Source organism: Blastomyces dermatitidis (assembly GCF_000003525.1).
Source record: "Blastomyces dermatitidis ER-3 genomic scaffold supercont1.9, whole genome shotgun sequence".
NCBI classification, from domain to species: Eukaryota; Fungi; Ascomycota; class Eurotiomycetes; order Onygenales; family Ajellomycetaceae; genus Blastomyces; species Blastomyces dermatitidis.
Genome location: NW_025544782.1, coordinates 3,171,430 through 3,189,013, shown reverse-complemented (window position 1 = coordinate 3,189,013; position 17,584 = coordinate 3,171,430). Strand labels below are relative to the sequence as shown.

Below are 17,584 nucleotides of genomic sequence, written 5' to 3'. Positions count from 1 at the left end.
CTGTCACTGCAACTTTCATTGCGCGGGCATTCATCTCAGCTGCTTGATCAATCACTGACTGAGCAGGACAAAAAATTTGCAGTTCATGAACAGTATTTCCTCACTGCATTCTGTGAGTCTTTTGATGATTGACACAGCATTCGCAAGTTCTTCTACAGTCAGATTCTGCATTATTGATACACTCAACTGAGCTGACTTCTCATTCTTCTGAAAGTGTAGATCAGTTTTGTCATTATAATGCAGACAGTATATACAAGTCATGCCTCACAGTCAAGGCATCTGATCATCTTCAATAACTCTCTTTCACTTCATTCTCTTCAGCATGTTATTCTCTAACATGCTACATTGCTTCTGACTATTTCTTCATCACTGTTTATCTACTTCAGTCAGCTTCAGTTTCTCTTCATCTTTCTTCTCATGAATGTCTTTCACTGCTGACTTCACTTTCACTTCTATCTGAGCTACTGACTTCATCTCATCTTCAGTTGCTGCCTCTGCATCTGTATCTCTGTCAGAGAACCCATGTGTATTTGAAGATCATGACTTCTTCAGCTCAATGAATAATGTAATAAACTTCTGTTTAAATCTCTCTGCAGTCACATCTGAATCTTTTAAGCTTCTGCTCTCAGATTTCTTCACTGACTCATCTGCAGCTTTCTGGCCATGTAACCTAGTCAACTGATAACAAGGTGCAATCATCTTTTCCTCATCACTTCTTGAAACTATCTTAGACATTGAAGAATGAGATTCTGACTCTTCAATTTCATTTATCTTCTCTGCAGTCTCAAGAAGAGTATTACACTCTTTCTGACTCAATGACTGAAATAATCTTTTCAACACTCTTCTTATACTATCTCTGTCAAGGTGATTAATCTGATTAATCACTTCTCTCACATCTAATATTCTGAATATCTTTCTTGAACTCATTGTCACAAGATCTAGATTTCAATGAAAATCTTTTATAATAATGAGAATGATGACAAAAAGATAATAAGAAAGAGAAAACAAAAATAAGAAGAGAGAGATAACTGATTGTATTATATACTTGCAGATTATTCACTCACATCATCTTCAGTCTTCTGACAGAAGATCTGTCTCTTTATCATTCTCAATTCCCTTATTCTCTTTCATCTGTATTCACTCTGCATTTTACAGTTCTTCATCTTTCATCTATTTGTTCATTCTTATAACTTCTATTATCTTGTTGTTTCAGATCCTTTATCTCATTTATAGTCATTGTTTCATTATTGCCTTATTGTATCTGTATGATATCTGTAAAAGACAAAGATTCTCCATGACATCTATCACCTTGTTATCTCAGACTCTTTATCACTGTGTTATTATCATCTCATTGTTTCAACCTCTTTCTTTACCTGCTTCTCACACAAGAAGAATATTAACCTGCATCTGAAAAATGCCTAACTCATTTCTTATTAGGTTTAGTTTTTTTTCCCGTCATCTCATTTTCAGGCGTCCGCCTCTTTTCAGACAGAGAGACTGTGATGTTTACTCTTGCTACTTTCTGAGACTTTTATCTCTTTCTTTCTGAGACTTTCATCTCTTTCTGAGACTTTCATCTCTTTCTTTCTGAGACTTTCACTTCTTTCTTTCTAAGACTTTCATCTCTTTCTTTCTGAGGCTTCTGCTCCTTCCTTCTGTAAAAGTCAATCACAATAAACAAACAAGCATGTATATATATATATATAGAGGCGTCCGCTCATCTCCATCTTGAAGAATAAGACAAGATTTACCTTTTTACATGTATGATACATGATCAGCATATACTACAGATAATGTATACTGTACTTTCTTTCTCTTTTCTTCTTTCTCTTCTTTTTTTCTTTCTCTTTTTTTTTTTTTTTTTATTGTGATTTTTTCTTATTGTTTTGTTTTTTGTTTTTTTGTTATTTTTTGTTATTTTTTGTATTTTATATTTTTTTTAATTAAAATGATATTAATTATGATAGACTGATCATGTGACTGTGTCTGAGACCAGAATCAGATTTTTTAATAGTCTCATTATCAATTCAACTGATCTCATTACACAGTTTTAACATTAGATAGTAATCTCATACTGTCTCAGTGAGACTTACTGTCTACTCTTATTACATTTTTCAAATAAGATTATGATTTTCACTTCTCAATTTAAATTATTTTTATTGCTTTAAATAACTTTAAATCTCATTTAAGTGTTATCAAAAAGTGTTACTTTTTAAAAAATTAAAAATAGTCTAAAAAAACCTTAAAATGTCTAAAAATAGTAACTTTATATCAAGAATGAGACTAAATGAGATCAAATGAAATCACTTTCTCATTTTTTTCAAGTCATGATTTCATTTTAAGATCTGACATATAGTTACTTTATATGTTTTTTTGATAGCCAGTCTCAGCGGGATTCACGCTAAGAAATGTATGAGATCAGACTAAATGAGACTAAATGTGAAATTCATAGTCTCAGTGATCAGTCTAAATTATGATCTGTGTTCAGAAAAGTAATAATATTTAATAATACTCTCTATTGAATTTTCAATAAATGAGCACTATGTTATGATATTATGTAAGTGAGAAATGATTTCATGATTTTATTTAATGTCATTTTCAATAATGAGATCAGAATAAAAATATAACTAAGAATTTAAATATATTCTTTATCTGAAACTAGATTTTTATTTGAAAAGTAAATCTGAAATCTTTAATATTTGAAATAATGTGATTTGAGATCAATGTGATGAATACAAATCATGATCAGAAGTAATACTTTTAGATAATATAATAACTATAAAGTTTGATTCTAATCTTAGATACAGTTATATAATCAGTCTTATCTATTCTGATATAGTATTAATCTCAGAGTGATAAACAGTTAATAGATAGTATATAATCTTAAGAACTTGACAGATTCTTATTCAGAGAGTGCTTATGAATTAACAGTCTTAATTTAATACTATTGATCTCAGTAATCTATATATCTGATAGAATAAACTCTGTAAGAAGACTTCAGTGCCTCAGTGACTGAATGGTTAATACGGCCACTCGGTAGCGCCTTGGCGTGGGAAATCAAGGCATGTGGGTTCGAAACCCGCAGAAGATACATTAAATTCAGAACTCAAGCACCTCAGGTTTCTAATAAATACAGAGATGTACAAATTACTTCAATAAATCACTCTATATTTCTGAGCTGGGAAGTTATTATCACATGTATCTAATTATCACTTCTTTGTATTTTCTATGTTCTTATTATCTTGGCATGATCTTAACATCTGTATTTCCTTCTGTATAATCAACACTTGGCCTGTATTTAACATCACGCAAGAACTCATCATAAGCTCCGCTTGCATATGAGTATAATGAAAGAATAATAATAATAATAATAATAATAATAATAATAAGACTTCAGTGACTTGTTCAGTATTCATCTTATTATAAGATTTCAATATTATATCATTATTATTATTATTATTATTATTCTTCTTCAATTATAGATGTATGCAGTCAGAGACTATAACATCTACCTGAGAACTTTTAGTTCTCAGAGTTTTTCCTATGTCTGTAAAGTTAACTATTATACATTCATCAATTTCAGATATACAAAATCAGAAAATTTCAGCTCAGAATATAAAAACTGTTTACAAATTGCAGTGTTTTAACATCTTTTGATACTTTGAAATCATTTGACAATATCATGACAAAGGAAAAGAGAAAAAGAACACAGTCTCAAAGATAGACACATTAAATAGATAGATAGAAAGAAATTGAAAGAAAAAGATAAAGAAAAAGATAAAGTAAAGAGAGCTACAGAATAAGATCTCTGCAGTTTACACCTTAAGCTATATACATATTTTAACACTCTATATAACTGATCGCCACCTCTGTCCTCTCAGGCCTGCTTCAGGGGTTATCATTCCCTCTAAAGGGCTGCCGCCCAGCTAGCTCCTGTAACTAGCTTACTCATAAGTGAGATTCTCACTAAGAATAACATCAGAGCTACTCAATTCTAGTTAAGTCTCTAATCTTCCAGCTGCCAATCTCAGCATTCCAGCCTATCAATTGGCTGTCACAGTCTTGCTTGCACTAACCACCTATTAAGGGCATCTAGGCCTTGTCTCACCTAGGTCCTTACTAGGCCCAGAGTGTTCTAATCAGATAGTTTTTAAATCTCATTCCTCAGAAGTGAGTGTCTAGAGTGAGAGGGATGAGGCCTGGCCAGTTAAGCTTGACAATAATTTACTATCCTGCGGGCATTCTAGACCTCAATCACTCTAGTACTGATCTAACTTGAAGTGCTTAGAGAGCTGTTAACCCTAAGATCAGTGAGAATTAGTGCCTGGGAACCCCTGGGATGAACATCTTAAGCTTGATGATGATTTGCTATAGTGCACCCAGGGGCCCCCGATACTGTTTTATGACTTAACAGTGAAAGCTGTGATTAAGATGACTCTCACAGAGTTTGAACCTGCCCTCTCTTGACATTCATTCCCCGGGGGGAAGGCCGCTAATTGAGGCTTCATGATAGCGTAGTTAACCACTACGTCACCGGGCCTCAATATTATATCTTTACTTAGTCAGTCAGTAATAATCAGAATGTTTCTATAACTCTTACTCTTAGATAGATTAATAGTGAAGTTAATTACTATATCTTATCAGATTTTATTAGAAATATTAAGGAATTTCAGTAGATCTTTTCTACAGTTCTTTCATAAGATAATAGAAGAATAGTGATTACAGTTTCAGATAAAGTATCTGATACTGTTTAATATCTCAGATTAATAGAACTCTCAGAAGATTATTCTATACAGTTGTTCACAGTCTAAATAATCAGTTATATATAAATTATATATCTCTTGCATTATTCAGATGTGTAAGAATTTAAAGTGAGAGACTCAGTATTATTTATAGAATTGTAGAGTATTACTATTATTGATTGAATATTCTGAGATGTTGATTCTTACATGTAATTCTGAAAGAAATCAGAGTGCTTCTTATTATACTGCTTCAGTGAGTACTTGAAGAAGTTTATCAGTTTAAGCTGCTGTATATTATAGCTCATCTAATATAGATTCAGAAGAAGTTGAGATATCAGTGATAGTTCTAATTGAAGAAGTATATATAGTGCTGTAAGCTGTTTTATCTTGATCAACTAGTATCTTCAGATTTAAGAGCTGATACTCTCAGTTCATTCAGTGAGTATCTGTTATATCAGATAATATATCTTACTTTTATTATAAGAGAGCATCTGTCATTGAGTTCTGACTGTCAGAACAGTAGTGTATTATAAAATAAAAGCAGTTTAAGAACTCAGATCATTGCATCTGTCATTCAGTGAGTTTATAGATAATTGTAAAGTATTTAAGATTTTTATAATCTATAACTATCTCAAATTCAGAGACACTTTGAAGTTTAGAGTCTCATTCTTCTAAACAGTGTACAATTATAAGAAGTTTCTTATCATAGATCTCATAATTGTATTCAGCAGAACTTAGTTTCTTAGACATGAAGATATATAATTATAGAACATCTTTATCATTATATTATAATATCACTTCTTCTATTATATAGTCAGAGAAATCAGCTTCAATAACTGTCTTATAATCAGAATTAAATATTATCAGTAGAGAGATATTAATGAATATCTTCTTTATCTGTGTAAATGCAGCTTCAGTGTCTGCTGATTATTAAAATACTGAGTCTTTCTTAGTGAGTTCTGTAAGTAATCTTATAATATCTGAGAAGTTTCATACAAATCACTGATAGAAGTTAGTAAATTCAATGAAGCTTTATATATAGACTGACTATGTGACCGTGTCTGAGACCAGAATCAGATTTTTTGATAGTCTTATTATCAATTTGACTGATCTCATTACACAGTTTTAACATTAGATAGTAGTTTCATACTGTCTCAGTAGAACTTACTGTCTACTCTTATCACATTTTTCAAATGAGATCATGATTTTCACTTCTTAATTTAAATTATTTTTATTGCTTTAAATGACTTTAAATCTTATTTGAGTGTTATCAAAAAGTGTTACTTTTTAAAAAATTAAAAATAGTCTAAAGAAAACCTTAAAATGTCTAAAAATAGTAACTTTATGCTAAGAATGAGACTAAATGAGATCAAATGAGATCACTTTCTCATTTTTTTCAAGTCATGATTTCATTTTAAGATCTGATATATAGTCACTTTACATGTTTTTTTGATGACTAGTCTCAGCGGGATTCACGTCAAGAAATGTATGAGATCAGATCAAATAGAATCAAATATGAAATTCATGATCTCAGCAGTCAGTCTACTTATACATCTTTCACAGTGTACAGACTCTCTCATTCAAGAATAGCAGAGATCTTCTCAGAATTTATTCAGATTCTCTTATCAACTTCTATGATAAAATCTAAGTATTTAGTACTCTTAACTTTGAAATCACACTTGTTAATATTAATTGATAGTTTCACTTCTTGTAGTCATTGTAATACTCTTTACACATACTCTTGATATTTCTTTCTGAATTCATTGATAAAGATGAGAATGTCATCTAGATAAGTAGATGTAAACTTATTAAGAAAGTCTTAGAGTGCTCAGTTAATATTAGACTGACTGCTGAAATCATGAATTTCATGTTTAATCTCATTTAATCTAGTCTCATACATTTCTTAGCGTGAATCTCACTGAGACTAATCATTAAATAAACATGCAAAGTAACTATATATCAGATCTCAAAATGAAATCATGACTTGAAAAAAATGAAAAAGTGATCTCATTTAATCTCATTTAGTCTCATTCTTAGCATAAAGTTACTATTTTTAGACATTTCAAGGTTTTTTTTAGACTATTTTTAATTTTTTAAAAAGTAATACTTTTTGATAATACTCAAATAAGATTTAAAGTCATTTAAAGCAATAAAAATAATTTAAATTGAGAAGTGAAAATCATGATCTCATTTGAAAAATATGATAAGAGTAGACAGTAAGTCTCACTGAGACAGTATGAGACTACTATCTAATATTAGAACTGTGTAATGAGATCTGTTGAATTGGCAATGAGACTATCAAAAATTCTGGTCCTGGTCTCAGACACGGTTATATAATCAGTCTAGTTAATATACTTCTGAAATGTACTGAGACCATTGATCAGTTCAAAGAGTGTGACTACTTATTCAAAGAGATCATATTGTGTTTGAAATGCTGTAAGCTACTTATCTTCTTCAGTGATGTGAATCTTATAAAACACAGTAATGACATCTAACTTTGTAAATTATTGAGCTTGTTCAATGTGAGCTAGAGTTTTATTGATAAGAGATAAAGAATAACAGTCTTTCTTTGTTAATCTGTTCAATTCTTGATAATTCACACAGAACTGAAGTTCTTCATCTGATTTCTTTATAAAGAGAATAGAGGCTGTGATGAAAGAGTTACTAATATATATGAATTCTTTATTCAACAGATCATTGAGTGTCTTTCAAAGAAGAAGAAGTTCATCTCAGAACATATTATAAAGAGAGTCTTATAACAGTTCAGAGTTCTTATCATTCTTTTTCTCTAACTTGATACTGTGATTCATTTCAGAATCTTGTAAGAAGAGTATATTTATAATATTATCTTATCAGAAGATATCTAGATATTCATGATATTATTAAGAGAGTTTTATACAAGAATCTGTTATTATAACACAGAATAACTTTTCTAGAGTCTTTTTAATATCAGTCAGACTAATAAAATAGATTAATATATAATTCTGCTATTAGTGAACTTATCAGTGACTCTGTTAATGATTTTAATAATAACTTCTTTTTCAGAGTATTTCATAAGCATTGGCAGAGATATGTGTAAGATTTATAGTCTTGTAAATATTATCTTCATAGATTCTATCATCATTAGAGAATATTAAGCTTCTGTTTTAAGTATTTAGCAAGATGCCTTGTTCAGATAGTCAGACAAGTTCTAATATAAGATTATAATCAAGATTATCAACTTCATATACATAGACATCTTTAGATTGATGTTCTCTTACATCTATGTTTAGTTTCACTATGTAATGAGTACAAACATCTTTCAGATCATTAAATTCTATAAGAAGTCAGAGTTTTGATAAAGTGATACACTGAAGATTATAATATCTTATGACTGAAGATTTTATCATTACATAGTGACATAGACCGCTGTCTATCATGACTTTCATATTATATATATTATCAATCATAGTAGATATAAGAATCATATTCATTATTATCTTCTTTTCAAATCATTATCATCTGATCTCTTCAAGCTTCTGTTTATGAATTTGAATAGAAGCTAATCTCTTTTCTGTTTCACTGAGACATTCTTATAGTTATCTTTCAAATCTTTCTCTAATGTAATGTGATTGATGTGAACAGACACTGATTCATTCTTTGAATAAGAAGACACTGATCTTTCTCTCAAGTATGAAGATATATAAATTGATTAGTAGTTGAAAGCAATGTGTTCTGATTAGTTACAGTTAATACACACTTCATATTGATATTGATTAGTGACTTCTTCAGAAGTGATTTCAGAAACTCAGAAGTCTGTTCAGATAGCAGAGACTCTTGCTTATGTATAGACATTTGAGTCTACTCAGTTTATAGTATCTGTATCATTGTTGTTATTCTTCAGTATAGATATATAAGTAACTGAAATATAATGTCTTCTATCACTGTTCTGTATACTCTTGAGCTTGATAAGACAGTTATTCAATATCTGAAGCTGTGTATAAAAGTTTTCATAAGTCTGATCTTCATCTATACTTATAAGAGTCTGTGATTCAAAGGTTGCTTAAGCCAGCGTACGATTACAGGCGTACGCCGGCTTCTTATATTGTAGTCTCGTACACTAAATTAATTAGTGTATGCTATGGCCTCTTTACACTCTTATGTGTACACTAGTAGTTCGGAAGCAGTCATGTTATTATCTGATGGTCATACATTCTTCTGAATCACATTCTTCCCCACCAGATTTGATCACGCTTATGTGACCATGTTGTACACTCTAGCTTCATGTGAATTAGCTCATCACTAGTGTCTTGCAATTGTGTGATCTATCTCTAATTCAGCTAGTGTTCTGTATACATTCTCACAAAGAAACTTTCACTATATTACATCACTTATTTACTAACTTTTCCCATTCTTCAATCATCATCTTCATCATTGTCATCATCAAATGTTATCATCTTATTCAAGATTTCTATCTCTTCTTCTGTTCAACTCTTTTCATCTGTTCATCTATCACATTGTATATGTTCCTGGCAATGGCTCTCTGTTTTCATAACAAGTGTTCTCATAGTGCTCATACCAGGCAGTTTATTAGCAGTAAGTGTAATGTGTTGTGAAATGTATATGATCAGAACTTGTTTATCTTCTAATGATCATCAGAACAATGTATTATCATGAATGATGACACATCTTCTTTATCTTCTTATACACTCTTGACTGTTTCTTCTTCTCAGCGGGTTTCTGATCATGTTTCCTGACATGATTTTATGTGGATGCAGATGCTGATATGTTTGTTTTTATTTATATAGAATTGTCATGTGTTGACAGATTCATGTCTGCTGATGATAGTGAACCCAGTGTTGAATCATTGATTGAGAACTTGAAGAATGTGATAATGAAGAAATTACTCATGTCATGTGTGACTGAGTCTTCAGTGTTCTTCTCTGCTTCTTCTGCTACTTCTTTTTCTACTGCTCTCTTCTCTATCTCTTTCTCTGCTGCTTCTCAATCTTCTACACTTGTCTCTGTATCTGATTCTCCTGCTTCTGCTACCTCTGTTCCTGCAACCTCTACTTCTACTACTTCTGGTTTTACTGCCTCTGCCTTCATTACTAGCTCTTTCTGTTTCAAGAAGATATTGTGTAGACTCAGTGAATCATGTCTCTCAGTGTGTACACTCTCATCCTTCTTACTAACTCTCAGAATGATTTATTGTATGAAGACTGTGTATGACATGACTATCTGAAGCTTGGTTATAAACACTGATTATTACATTTATTTTAAATATTTGTAGTGAGATAATTATTTATTCATCTCAGAGAATCACTTCCCTTCTTAACAGTATTGAGATTGTAAGTCTTTTTCTTTTTCATCTTTTCTTTCTAACACTGATTTTCCTATTCTTAGAGAAAATTGTTATGAGTTTTACTGTGCATGAAGTCATGGTATTCACAGACATCAAGAAACTTTTTATAACTGTAAAGTTCAACATTGCAGAGACATTCACTCTGGTGAATTTCTTTGAGATGATTAATCTGTATCAGTCTATTCTCTGATGTCTGTTGTCCGACTTCATGATGCAGGTGAAAGATATCTGTGTTTTTGAGAATAGAAACACGAATGTCATACTCTTTTACACTCATGAGTATAAGGCTTGTATGCCTTGTCTGAGATGTTGTTGTGAGAATGAGCTGTTCACACACTGTGTTCTGCTTCCTGTGTCCCTCTCTCTCTTTCTGAGAAGCCTTGTGCATGTTGTAATTACATGTACAATTCTAAGGCCAGCAGGTGTTCATTTGATAATTATTACCTCTGCTTTTGTGATTTTCATACACTAACAATGATTCTTAGTTGCTTCAGTGTCAGAGATTATTCTGATCAAAGATGACAATGCTGCTGAGACTACTCTCTTCTATCTTCAAGCTTCTCTCATCACTTTCTCTCTCTTCCTCTTCTCTGCAGGGAAGGTTGTGCACACACTGAGTTATAAGTGTTCAGCCTCAGGTGACTCCTGCTATTATTTGTCTGATTCTGCGCCTTCTCCTTCTTCTGTTTCTTCCACCTTCACTCTTCCTGCCCTGGCTTCTGGTCCTGCAGGTTTCACACTCTTCTTCAATTTCTCTACACATATGTGTGTGCATTTCTATATTGGCATTTCAGCCAATCTTGTGATAAATGATATTAATGTTGTACACAGAGTGATAGAGGAATTAGAGGCATGTACAGTGTTATTGCAAGAGTGGCTTACAGCTCTTGAATTTCTCACAGATCTTGAGTTTTGAGATTTTCTTTGTTTTTGATGTTTTTTCAGGTGATGTGATGTTGAAAATAGATTAAATATGTGATGTATAAAAATAAATGAAGTATGTATAATAATATTTGTCTTTTACAGCTGATTCTTACAGTTGATGATTAATTCATTATTTCTTTTCTTATGCTTTTTCTTTATCTGCTAGTCACTACTCTTACACAATCTCTATATAATACAGCATTCAGTGACTAGGTTCAGCAGCTTTCATCTTTTGTGATTCTGTCTTGTACATTATACTGTCTCTCTTCACCTGCTCAGATCACTACAGTGAATAACTTATTGAAACTAATCTCATCTGATCTCTGAGTGTTCTCAGAGATCAAGATGACTTGATCTCATGTGTTCATGAATGTTTCAGATAGTTCATTCTCTGTAATCTCTGTGATTAAACTGGTGTAAACAGTTGAATTCAACTCTGAATTTCTTTTTCTTCTGTAATCTGATTTATGTGTAAGTCTGTTACTTTGAGACTGCTCTTTACTGCATTGCACTCACTGTCTACAGTGTGTTATTGTATGACTGACTACAGTCTCATCACTTATTGAAGTGTGATGTTTGTCTGATTTCTTCATTTCTTCTCATTCTTTTCTTATAATTATAAAAAGATTGAAATAAGTGAGATCATCTGATTTGTAAGTGTCTATGATTTCTCTTACTTTGTGAGACTTTTTAATTGTAAGTCTCTTCTTTTTCAATACTGATAATAGTGCTGTAGATAATTATAATTCACTCAGATCTTACATCTTTACTTTCATAAGTTATGAACTGTTGATTAAGTTGTGTAAGATCTGTCTCTCTGATTCTTTCAATGTATACATTCTCAGAGAATGTGATTTGAGTATTTTATATAACTCAAACCATCTAGATTGAAACTTCTCAGAACTCTTGTTATGTATAAGAACTTACATTCTTATCTTAAGACTTGATTTCTTAACAAGTGAGTCTTGTATTCTTTTCAATTGAATTGCTCAGTTCAGGAGTAACTCATTAGCTTTTGCACATGTGTGACTGATCTCTTTCAATCTTGATTCTATGTCTGTGACTGTTGCATCTGCAACTGCTGTTCCTGCTGTGTCTGCAACTGCTGTTTCCTCTCTCATCTTTTCTGAAGTATTCTCTGGAATGCGCGGATGCAATTCATACAACAGGTAGAATGATGAACACTTGAAGACTGCATGCTGTTGAATCCGCGTGGCTAATAGCACCTGACTGAGATATTTATTTCATAATCTTGTAGACTTGCTCACTAGATATTTTATCAGCATGTTGCTTAAGATTTCATTCAAGCATTCTATCTTCCTGTTCATCCGCGGATGATATGACATTGTTCTATAATGTCTTGTCTGTAACTGGCTCATGAAATGCCTCACTGCTCCTTCTATGAGGTTTGCACTGTTATCAGTTAGAATCTCACACAGCATTTCATAGTTGACATAGATCTCATTATATAGAAACTTTGCTACTATCTTCTCTGTTGTCTCTGAAACTGCTTTCACAACTGACCAGTCAGTAGCATAGTCAATAGCAGTGATTATTCATCAATTTTCATTTGATGTTCGCAGTAATATGTCTATGAGATTCACTTCTCATTGTTCAAATGATTGTATCATACACTTTATCTGATGTTGCACTTTCTTATGTTCTAATCCTTTCTTAGATTCTTTCATGACCTGGTAATTCAGACACTCATGAGCATACATCTGAATGTTCTCAGTCATGCTTAGTCAGTACACTCTCAGTTTGAGTATGCTCATGAGTTCAGGGCTTTCTAAGTGACTGAATTCCTTGTGTATGTAAGTCACTAAGTTATGTTGAAATGAAGATTCTAGATAGAGAGCTTCTGTGTATTCTAGATTACAGTAAAGCACAACATCATTTTTCAATTTTCTTAGCTTGAAGTTCAGAAGTATCTCTTCTACTACTTTCATGAGACACTTATCATCTGATATCTTATCATTCTTCAAGTGAGAGATTATAATGTTCACTTATTCTGATTTCTTGCATCTTCTCAGTGTGTTTAATGTGAATGTCTCTTATATCTGATTTGCAGAACTCTCACTCATGAAATTAAGTCTGTGACTGATTGTGTCAGACATCACTGTGTTCAATTTCTTTCAGTATTTAATATGAAGATTGTACACTTGAAACTCTGAGATTCAACATGCTAAGTGTTTGAAAGATTTTATTATTAATTATAGATAGATAAGACTTTTGTGATCTGTGATCACTGTTATTATATGTCTGTTGTTGATATATCTATTTCACAATATCAGCATGTACTTAATTGCTAGCAATTTCTTTTCATGCACTGAATAATTGAGCTCAGCATCTGATAGTTTTCTATTATTATATGTCACTGAGTGCAGCTTGCTGTTCTTACTCATCTGTAGAAGAGTATCTCTGATAGCTCATTCAGATGTGTCTGTCTTAATATAGAAAGGTTTATTATGATCTGATTGAATAAGCACTGAGAATGTTGTTATATATTCTCTCAGTGTGAGAAAAGCCTCTTCACACACAGTATTTCAGATAATTGAATGAAACTTCTTCTTTTGCAGATTTGCATCTGTTTCTCTTAAGAGATCTGAGAGTGATGCAGATATTCATGTGAAATTCTTGATAAATCTGCAGTAGTATGAGATCAACTCAAGAAACTGTTGTACATAATGTACATTTCTCAGCCATAGTCAATTTGCTATGACATTCAATTTCTCTGAAATGAAGTGTATACAGTCATCACTCACTACATGTCTCACAAACTCTAACTCTTTCATTTCAAACACACACTTGATTGATTTGACATAGAGCTTATACTCTGTCAGAGTTATAAGCACTTCATTGAGATGCTTCAGATATTTATTGTATGAGTTTGAAAAGACTAGAATGTCATTGAGATATATGAGATATAAGATTTCATTCTGTTTATGAAGAATTGTATTCATCATTATTTGAAAGATGACAGATGCATTTATCAGACTGAATAACATTGCTAGAAATTTGAACTTTCTTCATTGTATATTAAATGCAGTTTATGAGACTGACAGTTCATCTACACAGATCTGTCAGTATTCTGAGAGAAGATTGATCTTTGATAGATATCAGGTATTTCTGACTGTATTTAACTATTGTTGAATTCATAGCAGTGAATATTCATTCTTGATTGTAAGCTTATTGAGTGCTTGATAATTGATACACATCTGTCACTCTTCACTCATCTTTTTCATGAATAGAACTGGAAAGCCTCACACACTTAATGAGAATTGTATGAGATCATGTTCTAGAAGATCTGTGATCTGACACTTCTGTTCTTTGAGATGTGTTTGTGACAGAGAGTACACATTCTGGTTGACTGGTTTTGCATCCTCTGTGTCAATCTCATGTATGAATCCTCATTTCAGCAGCAATTCTGATGAAAGATCTGTTCAAAAGACCTTTCTATGCTTCTTCAGAAGCTTCTTCATACACTTGTTCTTTCACATATTCTTTATCTTGATTTCCTTCACTTCTGGGTTCTGTATGACATACAGAATGCTTTCAGATGAGGTCTTGCAAATCATTCTCTTTGCTTATTGATGTGTAAGCAGATTTAATCCTTCTATATCAGAGATGTGAAATGTTCTTCTCATATCAGTTGATAGAATTGTATGAATCATTTTTTTTCTATTGATCAACTGCATATGACATGTACATCATTGAATCTGTGAATTGAATCTTTGAAATCAATTGAGTCTGAGAATAAGGTTGTATTTCATGTTCTGCAGCTCTCACACTCAAATATAGCAAGATCATTCTCTGAAGTGCAAGAGAACTCTTACTCTTACAGATGATATCAAATATTGATTATCAGATAATCTTATGCATCAGAGATTCTTCACTCAGTGAACCTCTTTCAATCTTCAAATCATATAATTATCAATATATTGCATCAAAGCTTCTGTGTCTGCTAACACTTTTGTAGTCATCTCTTGATTCTTACTCAAGTGCCTCTTATACATTAACATTTCAGGTCTCAAAGTATTGAGATGAGTGTTCACTTCATTATTCTCACTTACATCTTATTCAGAAGCCTGCTTCTTCTTTGCATTTACAGAATTCAGAGAATCATCTAATACAGGCATCTCTTTCATCTTGAAGACTTTTCATAGAATATCAGTGAGTGTCTCTAAGCTCACTGATTCTGCTAGTTTTTTAACTCTCTTGCTTCTCTTGACTGTACATGCTGAGTGCAATCTTTTGCATCATGATTTTGACATCTGCAGTTGAAGCAAGCTCAATGCTCATAACATCAAGATTTTCATTCAGAGAATCTCTTTTTTGAGAGATTCAGTGCTTTAGTAATGACATTCAGATCTAGATTCATTGTATCTAAGTGTGTGACTTGTATTGTAGAAGTCTGATTACTTATTCTCTGCTGAGATATACTCAATTGCAGTATTTTCTGTCATAATTAACTCACTTGTTTCTGTACAATAAGAATGTTATATGCTTTCTTCACTGTGTCTGACTGTGAGATTAAGCATTTTCATTCTGCTTTCAACTCAGATGTGAGATCATGAATGAAGATCTGTAAATAGAAAGATGTTGAAAGCTCTTCATTTAATACAAGATAGTATAAGCTGAAGTGTGTGAAGTATGATGTAAGATTACTCACTTATCTACACTCAGTGAAGTGTTCATAACACTTGTCTCATGTGTTCACTTTCTCAAAGTTGTGTAAGATTCATTTGAAAAACTCATTTCATATTCATAGAAATGAATATTGCTCTGAGTCTGTGAGATTCATCTTTTCATCAGTCATTTATAATGACTTTGCTTTTTCATGTAGAAATATGACAGATCTTAAGACTTGTTGAAATTTTATTAACTATCTGTCTGTGAGTTCACATTCAATCTGATAATATAATCACATCTGACTTAGTCAGCTGATTGCAGCATTATTTTTTCAGTTGTTATTAAAGCTTGATAACTCTGACAGATCTTCTGACTTGATATATTTCATACTTGAATTCTCATTCTGTGCAGTGATCTCTGATGATATGTACACTTCTGAAGAGATTGTGAATAATTATAATGAGATTTTCAGATTCAGTGTAGTTATCTGTCTGTGTAAATATTTAATCTCTCACTACAGATCTAAGATCTGATTTTCTCTATTCTTATTGATGATGATAATTGTGTTAATGAAGCTCTTCATAGTGAATACTTAATCTGCAGTGAATATCAATTGTTGTTTGACTTCTACCTCAGTCTGTCACTGTGTATGCAAGGCCTTAATCTTGTTTAGAATTCTCATACATATACAGAGCTTTGATTCTGGTTCAGCAGTCTCAGCTACTTTTCTTACTATTTCAAGTAAATTCTCTGAGAGATTCTGCATATCTTTCAGTTCAGGTAGTAGAGAAGAGTGTTGTTTGTATCAGCTAGAGAAGATATTCATTTCAGTGATTGATTTCTGATTGATCATATGATATCTATTATTATATGATTTCTGTTATCATTGTATAACTCCGGTGATGATCATCTTCCTCTTTTATTTCTTTAAGTGAAGAGCAGTCTTCTTTGAATCTGATTCATCACTTTCATTTCTTTTCTCACATCTTATCTGTTCGCATACATGGCATTCACCTGAGTATGAAGTTTTTCCTCAACAAGTGAAGCAGCATCAATTGAATGCTTTTTCACTCACTGTTCTTTATATACTATCTTTTTGAGATGTTCTAGAATCACACTGACATGATAACTATGAATTACTTTGTAGATGAAATTATCATGCTCTGAAGAAGTCTGCACTTCTCATCAGTTTTTAGACATACTATCAGATGTGATTCAAAGGTTGCTTAAGTCAGTGTATGATTACAGGTGTACACCGGCTTCTTATATTGTAGTCTCATACACTAAATTAATTAGTGTATGCTATGGCCTCTTTACACTCTTACGCGTACGCTAGTAGTTCGGAAGCGGCCGCGTTATTATCCGACGGTTGTACGTTCTTCCGAACCACAAGTCTGTAAGAGTTTGAAAGTCAATGTCTTCTTAAGCATGTTAATCTTTATTTAATTCTTCTAAAATTGATCATCTGCTTCTAAAATCTTGATATTGAAGTCAGAGATAAATGTTATAAGAGAAGTGTTTCTCTGTTAAGTACTTTGTAATCAATTTAATACTTTCTATTGCATGACAGTGTCTCAGAACAGAATATCAAGATATTTAATAATATTATCAGATATTTATAATATTGATTCACATGCTTTTATTCATGAATAAAACTTCTATTTCACATAATTCTTCAATTGTTTATTAATATATCAATCTTGATTGATTAGCAAACTAATAACATCTTTATTCATGTGGTTCGGAAGAACGTACGACCGTCGGATAATAACGCGGCCGCTTCCGAACTACTAGCGTACGAATGTAAAGAGAGGCCCTAGCGGCCACTAATTAATTTAGCATACAAGATTCAATATATAAGAAGCCGGTGTACGCCTGTAATCATACACTGGCTTAAGCAACCTTTGAATCACATCTGATAGCATGTCTAAAAACTGGTGAG

The 17,584-nt window shown here is 32.1% G+C and overlaps 1 protein-coding gene across 1 annotated transcript; it reads right to left on the bottom strand.

Moving 5' to 3' along the window:
- Positions 1-366: 366 nt before the first annotated feature.
- On the bottom strand, positions 367-735 carry BDCG_17651 (uncharacterized protein; the record flags this gene model as incomplete). The annotated part of the gene is made up of 2 exons (XM_045426744.1): positions 367-508; positions 575-735. The coding sequence occupies 2 exons, from the start codon at positions 733-735 to the stop codon at positions 367-369; spliced, it is 303 nt and encodes a 100-aa protein (XP_045282313.1).
- Positions 736-17,584: the final 16,849 nt, after the last annotated feature.